Below are 18,565 nucleotides of genomic sequence, written 5' to 3'. Positions count from 1 at the left end.
CTTTTCTTTCACTGCACTTTGTATTTGGGTGTTAGATGTCTCAGTGGAGAGACTCCCCAGTGCAATTAAATGAGAGTATTGAGCCAGGGTGAAATCAGTGTGTTGACTCAGATATTTAAGCCACCATCTTTCAGTACTGACTAAAAAATTGGCCTTCCAGCTGTCCCTGCTGGCAGGCTCTACTGGCATCTGTCAGACCCCTGTTAGTGTGTTTTTCAAATTTCAACTTGCTTCAACTTGTCTCCTAACTTTTCCCCCAATTATTATAATAATGGGTTCCAGGCTGACCTTCATACAGCACTTAGGCAAGTAGCCCTGGCCCCTCTCCGTTGGTCACCCTTATAGATCATGGGCTGGGGGAGTCTACTTGCTGGGTTTACAGCAGGTTATGTCAATTGGAGGACTTCTTACACCAACTTCTAATTGTTCCTCTGGATAACATTAATGGTGAGGGTCTCTCTCCTGACTGAGTTTAGGGTTTAGCGGTCTGCCTGCTGGGGGAAGGGGGATTGCCAATTCCTCCAAATCTGACTATTTTCCCAACAGGAAGAACTTTCCCACTATTTGCAATCCCCCTGATGGATGATTCTTGGATGTGTTTGTGGTCACTTATTGCCAGGTCCTTGCCCCTCACTTTGCAGAGTCTTGACAATACAAGAGCTTTTCCCAGACATGTCCAATGACCTGGGTCCAGCTGGCTTGGAGCCAGGTTTAGGAGCCTGGGCCCCTATTCTCAGCTTTTCAACAGCCTTTTGAGGCCTTTATAAGTGTGGCTGTTAACTCCTTCTGACCTTTTCTACTTGGGGCTGATGAATGGCATAGCTGTTTTTAACCTCAGTCTTTCTAGGAGTTGAGTTGTTAACACAGCAATGTTCTATAGATGGAAGACTGCTTCATTTCTCTCATTCTGCAAGCTGAGGTCATAGAGTGTCTGCTTTCTGGGATAGCTTTGAGGACTGGAGGGGATATTTTTCATCTGAAAACTGTAAAGTGCTGAAGTCATGTCAGGTATGACAACCGCTTAATCACTATTGTTGAGAATTCATTCACTTAACAAATCCATGGGTTTTGGCATAAAACTGTAAGAGGTATTACAAGGGTTTAAAATAATAACAATGAGCCCTGGCTGGGTGGCTCGGTTGGAGCATCATTCTGTACACCAAAAGTTGCTGGTTCAATTCCCAGTCAGGGCACATACCTAGGTTTTGGGTTTGATCCCTAGTCAGTGTGCATTTTGGGAGGCAACTGAATGATGTTTCTCTCTCACATGGATGTTTCTCTCTCTCTCTTTCTCCCTTCCTCTCTCTCTAAAAATAAATAATAAAAAACAACAACCATACCGTCGGGTGAGGATTAAAAAAAGTGAGAATGATCTGCTGCATACACAGGGCTTTAGATCAGCAGGCAGAAGGCTATCCACATGGAAGTCAGGACTTCAGCCTAGTGCAAGGTGCTACAGGGCCAACAGAGAGCATAGGTGATGCTGGATACACCCTGAGGACTTGGAAAACCTTTAGGAGAAGGTGTGGGTGATGGCAGGAATGGGCACAGCAAGCATGTAGCCTCTCTGATCTCTGGAGAATACAGGGGCTTCTAGATGCTGGAGAACTAGTCCTCCAGGGTGTGGCCTCTTTGCCTGTGGGTAGAAGTAGGAGGCAAGGGAGTGGGTGATTCTAGAATGACAACCTCTCCTAAAACCTGGGGAATCCATTGCACCCTTTTTATTATGAGGATAAAATTTTCCCACTGGTGGAGTTTTCCTCCAAAAATATCACTTCTAGAATTCATAGCTCCTTTCTCTGTTCATACCTCCTGTATGGTCAACCTGTTCTTTCCCCAGAGCAGGAGGATGTATTGTAAAATTAACCCAGATGGAACCAAGTGGAAGGAGAGAAAGTGCTCTGCACACGTGGAGACCAAACAGAATAAGGGCCGGGGGTGGGGGGAGGGACAGGCTGAGAGGTACAGAAGGACAAGATGCCCAGCCACAGGCCCTTTGCTGGGAATTACTGGGAGAGGTGAGCTTAGACAACTGAGATGACTCAACTGAAGATCTGACTTCAGGCTCAAGCCAACACTCCCACCCCAACCCCAGTGATGGAGAGTCACATTGAAACCAAAAGGTGGTTTCCCATCTTTTATTCTCTCTAGGAGGTTAGAAAGAGGTGCAGAAATGCATAAGAAGTTGTTTTAATTGCAAATGTAAGAATCCCTTATTGTAACTCCAAGTCATATACTTTATGACTCACACAGCCCTGCTTGTAACAACTAGGCAATGACCCAAATACCACCTACATTCCTCAAGGTAACAGCATTTCCTAAAATGGCACATTGCTTTCACTCCTGCATCTCAGCACCTGCACCCAAAGCTCACATCAGAGAACATGACTCATGTGATTGTTGTTTTCCAAAGAGAAAAATATTTCTTCTGCAATCATTCTTTTAATTTAATCATTTTAATCTATATTGAAATGGATTTCTAAGGTGCTTTTAATTCTTTACTGGGCTGTGTTGGTTTGTTCAACTAAAGAGGACTTATCTGTTCATTCATTTACATTATAGAAGGAATATTTAAATATTATTATTTTTTTAAACCAGAAAGTACAGATAAACCAAAAGAAGACAACAAAAGCATCTGTAATTCCATCACCCAGAAAGACTACTATCAAAATTTTGTTGCTTATCTTCCCAGACTTGTATGTGTGACAGTGCCTATGTATGCGTATACACATATACTTTTTCTCACAAAACTGGGATTTTTATACATACAGTGTTTTGTAACTTGGCAGGTCATGACTTTCTTTCTTTTGAACATTTAAACACATTTCAAAACAGAGGAGGGAAATTTTAAAGAGACATATGTGCTTCACATGGTACACTCATTTTCCATGCGACTTGTGCTGTCACATACCAAAAGCCACATTGACATTGTAACCAATGAAATCCAATTATCTTGTACTTCTACACATTTATAACACACTTGCAATGACCCTGCTAGTCTGTGAGTCCTGATGTCTCCTCTGAATTTTCCAAGAAAGGTTACTGTCATTCAATTTAGCTTTTGTTTTTAGATTATTCCAGGTGTCTAGATATTAGTAACGTATGACAATGTACATTTCAATTCTCAATGAATCATAAAACTTAATTAACCAGAATGCTACATTCCACAATGTGCACAATACTGAGCATTTACTGTAGGAAAATGGTGGCACTAATAGGCAGTCCTAGAGGGTTGTGACCAATGGTCTTATGAGAGCCAATGAGGATGCATGAGAATTCACCTCAAGTAAATAAGGAAATTCTTCCACCATCTGAACTGTGGAGTTGGGTTGGAGTTAAAATGTCAAATATATTCGTGTAGAAATTTTAAGAGAGTCTTACAAATCTGGGCTGACCAAGTCTTGTTTGAATTGTCAGATGGCATCGACTGACATTGAAAGAGTGACACTTGGCCTGTCCAGCTTTCAATATGCCATCTCAGTCCTCTCCCCACACAAAGCTGCCTCATCATCTTTTTTTCCCCGTTAATCAGGAAAATTTTCCTCAAGGAGTGAAAAGGGAAAGAGGAAAATTAGTTTAATAGAAATTCATGAAAAACAGGAGTAGAAATGGAGAAGGAGGACCACAGATAAGCAAGAAAATGAAAAATGGCCAGGTTAGGAGAGAGAAAAGTGTGCTGTGGAGGTGAGAGGAATGAATCAGCAACGAAAAGCTAAGTGGAAAAGTTTCTGAGAAGAGAAATTAGAAGGAAAAAATACATAAAGTGTTGACTAAGGAGAGACTAAGAGATATGAGAAATATTAGTTTCTAGTGTTGAGTTTACTTATAGAATTCTTTGTGGATGGGTTAAACCAGAAAATAGATTATTCATCTTGGTTACAAAGCAATAATGGTGCTGTTTGGCAGCATGCACATGTCATAATCAGACCCTGAGTGCTGATAGGGGAAGGCAAAGTTTTCCTTTGCTATATTTCCTCCTTTTTTTTTTCTTAAATAAGAACTCCAACCCCTTCTGGTTGTTTTTATATTCATTAGGGTAACCCCCACATTTGGTAAAATTACAAAGACACAAAACAAATACGTTCTCTGATCAAGGTATTATTTTGTGGCTATTTTCTCTCATAGGTCCTTTTAACATTTCTGTGAGTTGAGTGGGAGATAGATGTATTACTTAGTCTCCTTTTACACCTGGAGAAACTGAGGCACAGAAAGATGTTAGATGGAGTACCCATGAGCATTTATAGACCTGGAGGCAGACAGCCATATCTTCTCAAAAGAAAAAAATTACATTCCTATCTGTAATCAACTCTTTTTTCCTTTATTTGCAATGGTACCAAAACTGATCTCAAACTTTTCAACCATTCTTTCCTTATCATTTATCCTACCTGTTTCCATTTTTGAAAAATTTAATTCCTTTTAAAATTATAATACTGCTTACATCGCAAAGAAAAACAGTACTGTAATAAACTATGTAATTCCAAATGAAAGGAATAGTGTTTGAAGTAATAAAACTAGTAGAGAATTAGCAAAAAACAAAAACAAAACCCCGTATCTGAATAATTAACAATTTACAAACATATTGCTGAACATGATTCCGTCTTTGGGGGACAGGGGTGTGAGGAAGATGTGGTATAGTGAATGTGTAGCTAAGGACATTCCCACTTAACCATTTCTAATTTGGTCATACCCTATAAAAATGTCACACTTGAAGGTTTTTATGAACTTTGATTCCTTCTCAGATTAGCCTCAATTTATGCATGTGCTACGCACTCCATATGAATTATTATCTGGAGTTGCACAAGTGACATAGTTCTAGGTGTCCCAGGAACTCCCTCCTTCTTTTCTAGAGGGTCCTCTCCCAAATATTCACCTCACCCTGGCCCTGAGATTGGAAAGAGACTGGGGAGAGGTCCAGTGGCCCAAATTTTTCTACATGTATATCATTACTTATGTTCATTAGTGACTAGTACATTAGCACATTGAGCTTTGTCTCAGTCTAATTGTGGTGAAAACTACCCATTTATTTTCAATCTTAAGACAAAGTTAATCACTGACCCAGGTTCAGGAAGATGCTTGAGGTGCTAACAGCCCCTAATGGTGAAAGAAGTCATTCATTCATTTGGGAACAGAAGGCTAAAGATAGAAGCCCTTCCTGCATTTCCTGATTTCTAGGACACTAGAGCCTCAAATGTAGTACATAAACATCTCTGAACTTGAATGTCTCTAGAATATTAATTAGTGTAAAAAGAAAAAAAAATAGAAGTGGGAATGATATATGACTTTCAAATCTTAGATGCTGACCTTTCCAAATGAAACTGCAGGGAGAGCAGGAGGTGGAGACAGCGTCTTCCATCCAGGCCTGTTCCCATTCCTTCTCTGAGTCTGGCTCCCTCCCTGTTGCTGTGGCTCACAGACCAGGGGTGGTGCTTTTCCAGTGCTTTCCCCCTGGTCTCCAGACTTAGAAATAAGAATAGGCATCTTTGAGTCTGTACTCTACCTGGGACACTATGTAATCACTTTATATAAATCATCTAATTTTATTATCACAATGACCCTGGGAAGCAGGTGTAATCGTTATTTTCCCACTTTTCAGATGAGGATAAATGAGGCCCAGAGATGGTAATAAGGAGCAGTGGCCATGCTGGGTATGAGCCTCAGCCTTTGTGCTGTTGATGCTCAGACCTTAGTCGCAAGGCAGCAAGTCTGGAGGCTTGGTGCTCTTATGTGAGTTATGCACAGGTAAAGATTTAATATGTGCCCGGCCAGCATGGCTCAGCTGATCATCCACCTAGGATCCAGAAGGTCGCTGTTCGATTCCTGGTCAGGGCACATGCCCAGGTTTTGGGCTCCATCCCCAGCTGGGGTCATGCAGGAGGCAGCCAATCAATGACTCTCTCTCATCATTGATGTTTCTATCTCTCTTTCCCTCTCCCTTCCTCCCTCTGAAACCAATATAATATATTTTAAAAAAAAAAAAAAGATTTAGTATGCGACCAACAAGATGTCACAGTGTGGGGTCAAAAAAATAATGTAGCAACACGGCTGAGGTCTGTATGCACCTTTTTGGCCTGGGCTGTGAAGATGAGCTCCTGCCTGGGTGGGGGGTGGGGGGGGGGAAAGAAAGCCCATAGTGCTCACACTGTGTTTTCTGGGGCATGGCTCAGACAGAAAACCCTTACTACAGAGGCCAGTCTGAGGCTTGACTCATTCGCTCACCCTTCTATCTTGTTTCAGATTCTGAAGAATTGAAGCCTGAAGGGACTCCAGGGTCTGGACAGGACTCTGCAGAGGCAGCTGGCAGAGAACGGTCTTCAGATCAGACAGAGACACATCCCTTTGTTAGTGACACTTTGCCCTCTGGTTTCTGTGCTCTATTGTAACAGAGAGAAAGGGAATCCCTTGACTTAATTTTTCCCTTATCTCAGTTTTATGGTAACAAAGTAAAGTAACTTCATTTTTCAGCTCAAAACTTCTTCAGCTGCATCTCTTCCTCACTGTCCCTTTGAGAATAAAAGTCTACAAATGAAACACAATCCTGACAAGTTTGGAAAATGTGCTTTTACAGTCTCAGTTCAAAGCCAGTCCCTATACTTTGAGACTTTGGGTCTCGATTCTCATAGATCACAAGTTTGGCTGTGGGGCCCCTTCTGTATTCTTCGAACAGGAGTGAATGCCTTTCATGTTCCCATCACTGTGGCTCCACTGAATCTCTGCCTCTGAGCAAAAGCCCCAGTGGCCACCTTCAGAAGATGCCCTGACCTCGGGGCTTGGAGCTCACATGCAGTGTCTTGTTTTAAATGATGATGGGATTATGGGGAGGGGAGGGAAGACCCAGACCCACAGTTTATAAATCACCCCATAACACAGACGGGATGTGAAAGACACTCAGCCAGGGCTTGTGAAAGGAAATAATTTTCATTCTCAGCCTTGGAAATTACATGAAGCAATAGAACAAAAACTGCATTCCCCAGAGATTTGCTGAAAGTAAAATGGAAGGGAAAATGTGAAAATCACAGGAAGGGCAGAGTTAGGAGAGACAGGGAATCAAGGCAGAGTGCAGCCAGACTCCCAGGGCCCTTGGCAGGCTGCCTTCATGGCACAGAAAGCTCTGCACTGCTTCCCGCTGCAGGTGTGGAAACCCCTGCAATGGAGAGGGTTGGAAATGTTCTTGAGGCGTGCGGAACTAGAAGGATGAAACAAGGAATTCAGCTCTGTCACCTTTCCTTCACCTCCTGCCTCTAGGATTGGCTGGGGATAGAGTCAGGTCCTGTCCAATCCCTCCTAGGTAGTGCTGAAAGTTAATGCCTCTGGGGACAAGTAAGGTCCTAGCAAGCATGAATCACAAAATTTTGTGTGCCCCTAAGATTTTCTTTAGGTAAAAACAAAAATAATACTTATTTTTTCACTGACACTAAGTACAGATGCATATTCCATAGACCACTCTTCTGGAAATAGGCAGGTCTGCAGGTCTACAGCAACCAGGATTAGGCTGAGCGCAAAGTGCAGAGTCAAGAGATGTGGTTCTTGTTCAGACTGCACTGCCCAATGGTTTGGTATCTCAGTTTCACCAGCTATAAAATGGGTTAGTAGCAGCTGCCCTATGTACTTCACAGGTGTGGGTTTTTTGTTTTGTTTTTTCTGTTTTGTTTTTTTGTTTTTTTGTGAGGATTCATTAAAATACAAAAGCCCAAAGATTAATGTGATGCAATAATAGTAACTACTAACATTTATTGACCATCAGCCACATGCTAGGCACTAGCATGTTACACATTATTTTTGTTCCTGGCAACAACTTGGTTTAATAAAACAGCTCTTCCAGATACTTGACAGATGAGGAAACAGAAACTCAGGGAGATTCAGTGGCCTGAGATCATGCCACTGGTACTGGTAAATAGTTTAAGCAGGACATGTGCTGTTTATGCTATTGCAGCATCAAAAAAGGCAGGATTGCCTGGAGATATGGACCCTGAACCTGAAGCCAGGTGGAACCAGGTTTGAATCCTGGCTTTACCATTTACCAGATACGTGAGTTTGGAAAAAATGCTTAACATCTCTGTGCCTCAGTGTCCCCTTTGTAACATGGGGAATGATCAGTGGACCCACCTTATAGGGGTGTCATGAGGATTACATGAAATACACACAGAACTTAGAAGAGATACCCACACTTAGCCAGTAATTTTTGTTTTTCTAAATGCTTCTATTAAGTGGTCTCCCTGCTAAAGTAGGGACAAGAAAAGATGACCCCATTCACGATTCTTGTTCTTTCCCTGTATACTTTCCTTCAAAATCCTTCAGCTTAGTTGTGAGCAAGAACCCACCTCAAGACTATGAACTCTGTTAAGCGGTAGCATTGCCCAAGAGATGAAGAGCAAAGCAGTTGTTTGGTGGAGTGGCAGCTTTTTATTTTGTTTTTGGAAGGAGAAGAGCAGGAACTTAGGGCCTCGGCTCCCAGCTGGCAGCTATACCTAAGATTGCCAGAACTTGTGAAGCAGGTGCCCTAGCCCTGGTTGAAAATGGAGAGGATTTTGTTCAATGTTTATTATGATTGAAATAATCATTTCCCACTATAAACAAATGACTACATCCTGCATTTGGTATCCCCTGGAGCCAACTATTTATTCTGGAGCAAACACTGGTAAAGACAAACTTCAGGTGCCCAGGAAATCTAGCCAGGCTGCTGACATGCCCTGTGAGCCCCTGAATCTCCCAGGGGAGAGTTCTCTCTTAGATGCACCTCTCTGGGTTGGAGCCCTCCAGAGCCCGTGCCAGCTGGGGTGTGTGAACACCCACTAAGTGGGCAGAGTAGCTCATAGGCCGTCTGCAGCCTCTGCAAGTGCTATGCTCTAACACCCACCTCTGCTGTCTGCTTGGCATCCATCAGCTGGACCTCCAGATAACAGATTTATTTATGAGAAGTGAATGCCTTACTCAGCAGGGAAGGCAGAATGGATCCAGGCTGAGCCCCATTCCAGCCTTAGGACCTTCTAGGAGAGGCATCGTCCCACACCAAAAACCTGTCTGGCTCCAGCCCCCTCAGCTCCCTCCACCCCGGGCCACAGTCCAGGGGCGTAACAGACTCTGACCCAAGCAGATGGCTGGTCTGGCTTCTGACCTGCTCCAGCAGGCCAGACTGTTACAAACTCACAGGCCTCCAGCCATGAAGAGAGATGGAGATTTTCATTAGTAAGAACTTGAAAACTCTGTCCACCATCCTTCCCCAAGGGAGTCCAGAACTTAATCCCATGGCGTCTACAGCTGGTGTTGCCCCACCTCCCGGCCTCTCACACACCGAGCCTCTGGAGGTAGAGTTCATGGATATGAGCAGAGGGGCTGAGGATATGTCAGGGGCCCCTCTGCCTCCCCTTCCTCCTCCCTTTGTGGACATCCGAGTCCGGTTTCCAGTGCTCAGGCCTGGCCAGGGGCTGGCATCTCACTCCTGCTCTGGGCTACGACTGGCTCATTCTTTGTAACAACCTACCTCCCCCGCCCCTTCTTTTTCACTCTTTCTTCTTTTCCAACTTTCCTTCAGCTTGAGCTGTGTGTGAGAGAAAGAAGGCAAGTCACGTGCCTGGCTGAGGAATGAGATCATTTCTCTCCTTTCGTAGCAGGCTTGCTGTCTGCTGGTCGGGGTTACTGGAGGAAAGCAGGACAGCTCCATTTCCACAGAGAGCCATCTGGCTCCACCAGACTCACGCAGATGCTAATCTGTTGGTTTCTTTTTCTTTATTCTTTTTTGTTGGTGGTGGTGTTCCCAAGGACCACTTTGCTGCAGCTGTAAATTCAGGCCTGGTCCATCTGAAGGCGAGGGTGCATTTGGCATTATGCCCCCCGCACCCCCGTCCCCTTGTAGGTGTCAGCACGTCATTGTTATCATTGGTGGGTCTATGTAGTTGTAATGTCAGAGCTGTACTTTCAAATGGAAATCAGGCAATTATGCTGCACATGGGGAAATCTGACAGATGCAGAGGTTTTACACCACTGGCTGTGTCATGGGGACAAAGGCAGCCAGTACTCCCAGGGGATGGTTAAATAAATAAAATATGTTTCAAGAGCACAGAAAAATCCAAGAATAATTAACTGCATGATGAGAGTTCATAGATCCTGTGGCCATTTAACTTCAGAATGTGATAATGATATGTCAATGGACTGCTTAACTCATCCTTATAAAGGCAGCATTGGAAAACGGATTACAATGTGCATTCAAACAGAGGCGGTCGCTGCTCTGCGCATCTGCTTTCCAGTTTCCAAATGCAAAGCTTCAGAGTATTTTAACTTGTTTCGCTTTCCCTACACAGGGGGCTGCAGTTGGCTTAAGCAGAAGAGTGGCTGGTAGCAGCCTGATGTCTACCTAACGGAACATTTTCCCGTCAACATTTAGTGTAGATACATAGGCACTTACACAGAAAAATAAGTTGGCAGGACCATGGCTACTAGTTCAGAACTTGTTATGTGCCAAGCCCCAGCCAAGTGCTCTAGCCCTGTGAGTGTGAGGTAGGTACTATTATTACCCACGTTTTATAGATGGGGCACTGGCACCAGAGGTTAGTGGAGAGCTGGGTTTCAGATCTAGCCTTGCTGGACTCTAGCCTTAGCTCTTGGCCACTACGTTGCCCCCTCTCTAATGTTTAACAGATAATAGGAAGAAAGATACACACTCACTCATGCACCCTTCATCAAGCACTCTGTGTCAGACACATCTAGTTCGAGTGAACTAAATAGGAGAGACCTAAATAAAACGTAGAACTCAAGTGTTCTCCTAAAATGCCCTGCTATTTAAACAAATGATTAATTTGGAGCCTGAAACATGCAGTAAGATTCAACACTCAATGTGTCCAAAACTGGATTTATATTAACTTACATTACACTTACAAAAAGTAAAGTGCTCCCAAATCCTGGCCATTTCTCTCTGCTGTTACAGAGGAAGCAATTCAGAGCAGGCTCTGGTCCATGGCTTTGAGCTTCCATGAATTTCCTTACTACTCTGCTGCCATAGACTACACTAAAGCTAGAACGGAGATAAAAAGGGAAGACATTTTATCTCTCAGAAAAAGTATTTTTAAAATAAGCATATGACAAACTAAATAAAACAGGTTTACATAGGAATCTCTAATGATTTCTCAGATCAACAAGTTCCCTTTTAAAGTCCATGAGGCCCATTGTAGCTAGAATACTTTAATCTAATAAAACTGGACATTTCAAGAGACAAAATGTCTACTAATTTGCTACTAAGAAACGCTGGTCACATACACAGCACCCTCTGATCATGACTTGTTTTACCTTATGCAAAGGTAGAAAAACATTTAAGGAGATTCAAATACTTTGAGACCATTAGCTTTGTCTTACATAGGAAAAAAATAAACTTGTGTTTATTGAAAATTAGTTTGTTTTCATCTCTATTGAACACATTTGTTTGAAAATATTAGAATAATAAGCTCACATTGCAGAAACAATATCATTAAATCATACTCCTCATCAAAGATCTTAATAAAAAAGGATTGAAAACACTAGTGACAAGCACTAAAGGGACCAAAGTCACAAGTCACTCAAGAATGGATCACTTGGGAGCTCAACAAAGCCACAGGAGCATCACCTAATGTGAGGGGCCCACCAAACTGATTCACCCACCAACACAACAAGGCCTTGTTCCAGACCAAGGCCTTGTTCCAACACAGACCAAGGGCTGATGCTCTATGAGGAAAAAATCAGAGCAAAGAAAATGGGAAAACCAATTAAAAATCAAAATTTTAAAAATCAAGAGCTAAAATGGAGGTTAACAACCTCAAAATATATGTCATAGCTAATGTCATTCATTTGGTTAATGTCTATAATCAGTTATTAGCATATATCTTTTCACAATGAATTTTATTTAACAACTTCATTATAATTTCTTTATCCATCAAAAAATATCTTAAATTAAGCATCTGACAAAAAATAATCAATTTACAGAAAAATTTCTAACATTTTCCCAGATTCTGAAGGATTAAGATGCCCAAATTTGCAGAGAAAATTGATTAGCTAAACCTGGTGTCTACTAATTTGCCTGTGATTAATGAGCATTAGAAATACACACACACACACACACACACACACACACTCATTTGTTATTTCAGCTTCCCAAATATAGAAAGGCATTTAGTAAAACCATTCAAAATCTTTTGGGCCATTAAATTCTCTTATCATAGAAAGAAATTTAAAATCCCTCCAATTAAAGAAGAATTGGTTTTGCTTTTTCTCTCTTTTACAACACACTTATTTGAAAATATTATTATAATAATCTTGTGATAGTGATTGGGAAAATCAGAATTGATTTGACCCAGCTCTTCCAAGAAATAATGTGTGTCTTTGTGTGTATGTGTGTGCATATTTGAATCTTAACCAGGCTCTCGGGTAACATATGTACTGTGACTATGTATGTGATTGTGTGTGCATATCACCATAATACTTAATCATCTTAAGAAAAGTAAAGCAAATTGCTGGCCAGTGAGTGTACAGATAAATCAGTAGGGATTCAACAGTGCAGGAAAGCTTTCCATTAATCATTCTGATAAAAACCTATCAAACTTCCTTATACTTGATCATAGACAACATGAACTTGGAAAAACCATGCCATTTATTAGAAGAAGAAAGAAAATGAGACAGTGGACAGACTATATACAAAACACAGATGTGATCTTTAGGAGCTAGGATTATGGGTGACTTTGTTTTTCTTCTCCATGTGTTTCTGTATGTTTCTAGCATGACGTTTAAATGAGTGAGCCCTGGAGCCAAGCCATCAGATTTGGAGACTGGCTCTGCAGCTCATTGGCTTGTGCAAATTACTTTCCACTTTGGACTCCCAATTTTCTCTCTGTTGAATGGAAACCATTACAGTGCCTACTTCACAAAGTTGTTATGATGCTTAGTGAGATAATACTCACAAAGTATGCAGTGCCTTGCACATATAACTGTAATTAATGTTAGCTACTTAAGGAAAATCCTTATACGGTCCATGTCTGTACTTATTCTTATAGAAATAAAAAAAGTGGAAATCTTAAGTCTTATTGATAAATTCAACATAATTTTCATATGTCACATTGCCAGATCACCTGGTGTAAGGGGGCACCCCTCCAGTTCCTTCTCTGCCACACTTCCCTGTGTTTTTTATTTGTAACACTCATTGCAATCTGAAATCAGTTTATTTGTTTATATACTGGAATCATTCACCACCATTGATTTTAAACTCTGAATGGGTTAACAAATAGTTTGCAAAATTCCTGAATATGTAACAACTGGCTCTCATGAGCCAGCATACCACTGGCTAATCTACTCTGACAATTTCAATATTTTTAAATGGTAGTTTTGGTTTGACAATGAAGGAAAATAACTCCCCACTCCATACCCTCTAGCCAGCACAAATATGACAATTAATTTGTAGACAATATCACCAGTCAGGGCTGTTAGCTGTAACTAAACATATAAGCAAATGGACCATTTTCTGTGTTGATTTTTATTATAGGGGTGGTAAAATGTAAGATTCCTTGGAAACTGATGAAACTGCAAAAATAGGATCATTATTACTTTCCCAAATAGCTCCAGCACACTGAGGAAATGAGCAAGATTGAACATATTTGAATTTCTTTAAGATCCAAGTATTTTCTCTTTTAATTCATTTTGAAAATCAAAATAATTTAAAAAACCATACATTAAGATGTCTCTTTCCTACCTCTAAACCTATCAGCCCATTGCTCTCATTATTTACAATCATTTGCTTGATTTCTTGTGTACATTTTTTAAAAATATATATTTATTGATTTCAGAGAGAGGAAAGGAGAGGGAGAGAGAGATAGAAACATCAATGATGTGAGAGTCATTGATCGGCTGCCTCCTGCACGCCCCCGACTGGGGATTGAGCCCGCAACCTGGTTATGTGCCGTGACCAGGAATCGAACCCCGATCGCCTGGATCCTAAGTTGATGCTCAACCGCTGAGCCACGCCTGGCCGGGCGACATTTTCTTTATGAAAATAGAAGCAAACCCACATAGGTGTTTTTATTCCACACTCCTACCTGTTTTGCACAAAAGATGCTGTTCACATTGTTCTGTACTTAGCTTTTTTCACTTAACAATAAAATCTGTTTTCCATGTCAGTATATAGAGAACATCCTCATTGTTTTGTTTTGATTTTTTACAACTGCATATGTCTCCATTATGTAGCACATTAAGGATGGCTCCAAATTTTTTTGCTTCTCTTCCCACTGAGAGGTAGATGCTAGTTCCTTCTCCTTGAATATGTGATGGCCTGTGGCTTGTTTGACCAACAGAGTACAGTGCAAGAGAGGCTATGTCGTAGGTCAGGCATGAAGAGGCTGGCTACTTCCACGTCCTGCCACTTAGGACATTCTCCCTGGGGGGTAGGAGCAGATACTTGGAGATAAGTCTGACTCCCCTGAGACCACCATGCTGTGAGGAAGCCCAAGCTAGCCACGCAGAGAGATTCCATGCACAGAGAGATACTCGGCCAGCCCCCAGCTATTTCATCCAGGCTGGCCCTTGCACCAGGAATGGCAATGAAGACAGAGGGAGCTTCAGATGATTCCAGCAAGCCAACATCTGACCGCAACGCCACAAGAATTCCTAAGTGAGAACCACCTAGATAACTCACAGAACTATGAGAGAGAATAACTCGTTGTTGTTCTAACCACTGTATTTTGAGGTCGTTTGTTACACAGAAATTGATAACCTGAACATATTATGCAGATACATAGTTTATTTAATTAGCCTTTATAGATAAACATTCAAGTTGTTTCCAGTCTTTTGTTATTTCAACCAATGATGTAATGAATAATTTTGAGTATAAATTATTTTGCAGAGTTGCAGATATAGAAATTTCCAGAACCATATTAGTAAAAGATAAATGCATTTGCATTTTGGTATACTTCCAGTCATTTATAGTGTCCATTTTCTTGCTTATTTTTCTATTGGCTTATTCTTTCACTTCTCAGTTTCTAGAAAATTAGTTCTTTCTGACATGAGGTACAAATGTTTTTCCAAGTCATCTTGTCTTTGGGTTTTGGTTAGGTTGATTTTTTCCATGAAGAATTCTATCTTTAAGTCTCCTTCATATTTCCTTCATTATCTTTATCGTTTAATATTTTATTTTATTTTATTTTTGTTTAAAATATTACAGATGTCCCTTTTTCTTCCCAAAGACCCGTTCCACCCCATCCCATCCCCCTCCCCAGTCCCTCTCCCCACCATTGTCCCTGTCCTTGGGTTGTGCATATACGCATATAAATTCTTTGGTTACTCTCTCCCCCTCCACCCACCCACCCTCCTCCATCCCTCTGACATTCGTCAGCCTGATCTATGCTTCCATGTCATTGAATCTATTCTGTTTTTCTGTTTATTAAGTTTAGATTCCACATATAAGCAAAATCATGTGATGCTTGTCTTTCTCTGCCTGGCTTATTTCACTTAGCATAATTTTCTCCAGGTCCATCCATACTGTCCCAAAGGGTACGAGATCCTTCTTCTTTACAGCTGCGTAGTATTCCATGGTGTATATGTCCCACAGCTTTTTTATCCACTCATCTACTGATGGGCACTTGGGCTGTTTCCAGATCTTAGCTATTATAAACTGTGCTGTTATGAACATTGGAGTACATATATTCTCTCTGATGAATGTTTCAGGATTCTTAGGGTACATTCCTAGGAGTAGAATCACTGGGTGAAAAGGCAGCTCCATTTTTAATTTTTTGAGGAACCTCCATACTGTTTTCCATAGTGGTTGCACCAGTCTGCATTCCCACCAGCAGTGTACTAGGGTTCCCCTTTCTCCACATTCCCGCCAACAGGAGTCATTTGTTGATTTGTTGATGGTAGCCATTCTTACACGTGTGAAGTCATAACTCATTGTGGTTTTAATTTGCATCTCTCTGATGATTAGCGACGTTGAGCATTTTCTCATGTGTCTCTTGGCCATCCGTAGTCCTCTTTGGTGAGGTGTCTATTTAGGTCCTTTGCCCATTTCTTAAAAGGGTTGTTTGTCTTCCTCTTGCTGAGTAGTGTGAGTTGTTTGTACACTTTGGAAATTAGCCAATTATCAGATACATCCTTGGCAAGTATGTTTTCCCAGACCATGGGGTTCCTTTGTATTTTGAGGCTGTTTTCTTTGGCTGTACAGAAGCTTTTTAGTTTGATGTTTTTTTTTCTTTTGTTTCTCTTGCCTTAGAAGATGTATCAGTGAAAAGTCCACTACGTGGGATGTCTGTGACTTTACTGCTTATGTTTTCTTCCAGGATTTTTATGGTTTCGTGACTATATTTAAGTCTTTTATGCATTTTGAGTTTATTTTTCTGTATGGTGAAAGTTGGTGGTCTAGTTTCATTTTTTTGCAGGTATCTGTCCAATTTTCCCAGCACCACTTATTGGAGAGACTGTCTTTACTCCATTGTATGCTCTTGCCTCCTTTGTCAACTATTAACTGACAATAATGGCGTGGGTCTATTTCTGGGGTCTCTGTTCTGTTCCACTGATCTATATGCCTGTTGTTGTACCAATACCAGGCCGTTTTGATTACAATGGCTCTGTAATACAGTTTGAAATCCAGTAATGTGATCCCTCCCACTCTGATCTTTTTTCTAAAGATGGCTGCAGCTCTTCGGGGTCTTTTTTGGTTCTATATAAATTTTTGAAATGTTTGTTCTAGGTCTGTGAAATATGCTGTTGGTATTTTAATAGGAATTGAATTGAATTTATAAATTGCTTTGGGTAGTATGGACATTGTAATGATATTAATTCTCCCTATCCATGAGCATGGTATATTCTTCCACCTGTTTAAATCTTCCTCTATTTCTTTTTTCAGTGTCATGTAGTTTTCCTAGTACAGGTCTTTTACATCCTTGGTTAAGTTTATTCCTAGGTATCTTATTTTTTTAGTTGCAATGGTAAATGGTATTGTTTTTTTAGTTTCTCTCTCTGAAAGTTCATTGTTGGTGTATAAGAATGCCATTGATTTCTGGATGTTGATTTTGTATCCAGCTACCTTGCCAAATTCGCTTATCAAATGTAGTAGTGCTTAGATGTAGTCTTTAGGGTTTTCTATGTACAATATCATGTCATCTGCAAATAATGACAGTTTTACTTCCTCCTTTTAAATTTGGATACCTTTTATGTTTTCTTCCTGTCTGATGGCTGTGGCTAGGACTTCCAGTACTATGTTGAATAAGAGTGGTGAAAGTAGACACCACTGTCTTGTTCTTGTTTTTAATGGAAATGGTTTTAGTTTTTGACCATTGAGTATCATGTTGGCTGTAGGTCTGTCATATATGACCTTTATTATGTTGAGGTATGATCCCTCTATTCCCACTTTGCTGAGAGTTTTTATTAGAAATTGGTGCTGGATTTTGTCAAATGCTTTTTCTACATCTATTGATATGATCATATGATTTTTGTCCTTCATTTTGTTTATGTGATGTATCACATTTATTGATTTGTGGATGTTGTACCAGCCTTGCATCCCCAGAATAAATCCCACTTGGTGGTGGTGTACGATTTTTTTAATGTATTGCTCGATCTAGTTTGCTAGTATTTTAGTGAGGATTTTAACATCTATGTTCATCAGGGACATTGGCCTGTAATTTTCTTTCTTTGTAGTGCCTTTATCTGGTTTTGGGATTAGGATGATGCTGGCCTCATAAAAAGAGTTTGGGAATTTTCCCTCCTCTTGAATTTTCTGGAATAGTTTGAATAGAATAGGTGTTAATTCTTCTTAGAATGTTTGGTAAAACTAGCCTGTAAATCCATCTGGTCCAGGACTTTTGTTTGCTGGGAGTTTTTTGATTACTGCTTCAATTTACTTAGTTGGTATTGGCCTATTCAGGTTTTCTGCCTTTTCTTGATTCAGCTTTGGAAGGTTGTATGCTTCTAGGAATTTGTCCATTTCCCCCATGTTGTCCAATTTGTTGGCATATAGTTGCTCATAATATTTTCTTACAATCCTTTGTATTTCTGTTGGGTCCGTTGTTATATCGCCTCTTTCATTTCTGGTTTTATTTTTTTGGGTCCTCTCTCTTTGTTTCTTAGTGAGTCTGGCAAAGGTGCATCAATTGTATTTATCGTTTCAAAGAACCAGCTCTTGGTTTCATTGATTTTTTTTTTTTTTTAGTCTCTATGTCATTGATTTCTGCTCTGATTTTTATTATTTCCTTCCTTCTACTTCCTCGAGGCTTTTCTTGCTGTTCTTGTTCTAGTTCTTTTAGTTGTATTAGATGGTTCATTAGATCTTTTTCTTGTTTCTTGAGATAGGTCTGTAATGTTATGAATTTTCCTCTTAGGACTGCTTTCGCTGTGTCCCATAGATTTTGGGTTGTTGTCTGTTCATTTTCATTATTTTCCATGAAGTGTTTGACTTCTTCCTTGATCTCATTGGTAACCCATTCATTGTTTAATACCATGCTATTTAGCCTACATGTGTTTGAATATTTTTGAGGTTTTTTTAGTGGTTGATTTCTAGTTTCATGGCATTGTGATCCGAGAAGATGCTTGATATGATTTCAATCTTCTTGTATTTGTAGAGACTTGCCCG

The 18,565-nt window shown here is 40.6% G+C and overlaps 1 protein-coding gene across 1 annotated transcript in view; it reads left to right on the top strand.

The window, feature by feature from the left end:
• LOC308552440 (guanylate cyclase soluble subunit beta-2-like) overlaps positions 1-6,380 on the top strand; it is a gene marked incomplete at its 3' end in the record, with an annotated part of 72,173 nt that extends 65,793 nt beyond the window's left edge. Inside the window, exon 15 of the mRNA XM_081127739.1 lies at positions 6,235-6,380. Coding sequence (XP_080983865.1) covers positions 6,235-6,380 — 146 coding nt within the window. The remainder of the gene's footprint in view (positions 1-6,234) is intronic.
• Positions 6,381-18,565: the final 12,185 nt, after the last annotated feature.

The sequence above is a fragment of the Miniopterus schreibersii genome (genome assembly GCF_964146895.1).
Source record: "Miniopterus schreibersii genome assembly, chromosome: 2".
Classification (NCBI taxonomy): domain Eukaryota; kingdom Metazoa; phylum Chordata; class Mammalia; order Chiroptera; family Miniopteridae; genus Miniopterus; species Miniopterus schreibersii.
Note: the sequence above shows the minus strand (reverse complement) of the source record. Positions and strands in the feature narration are given on the sequence as shown.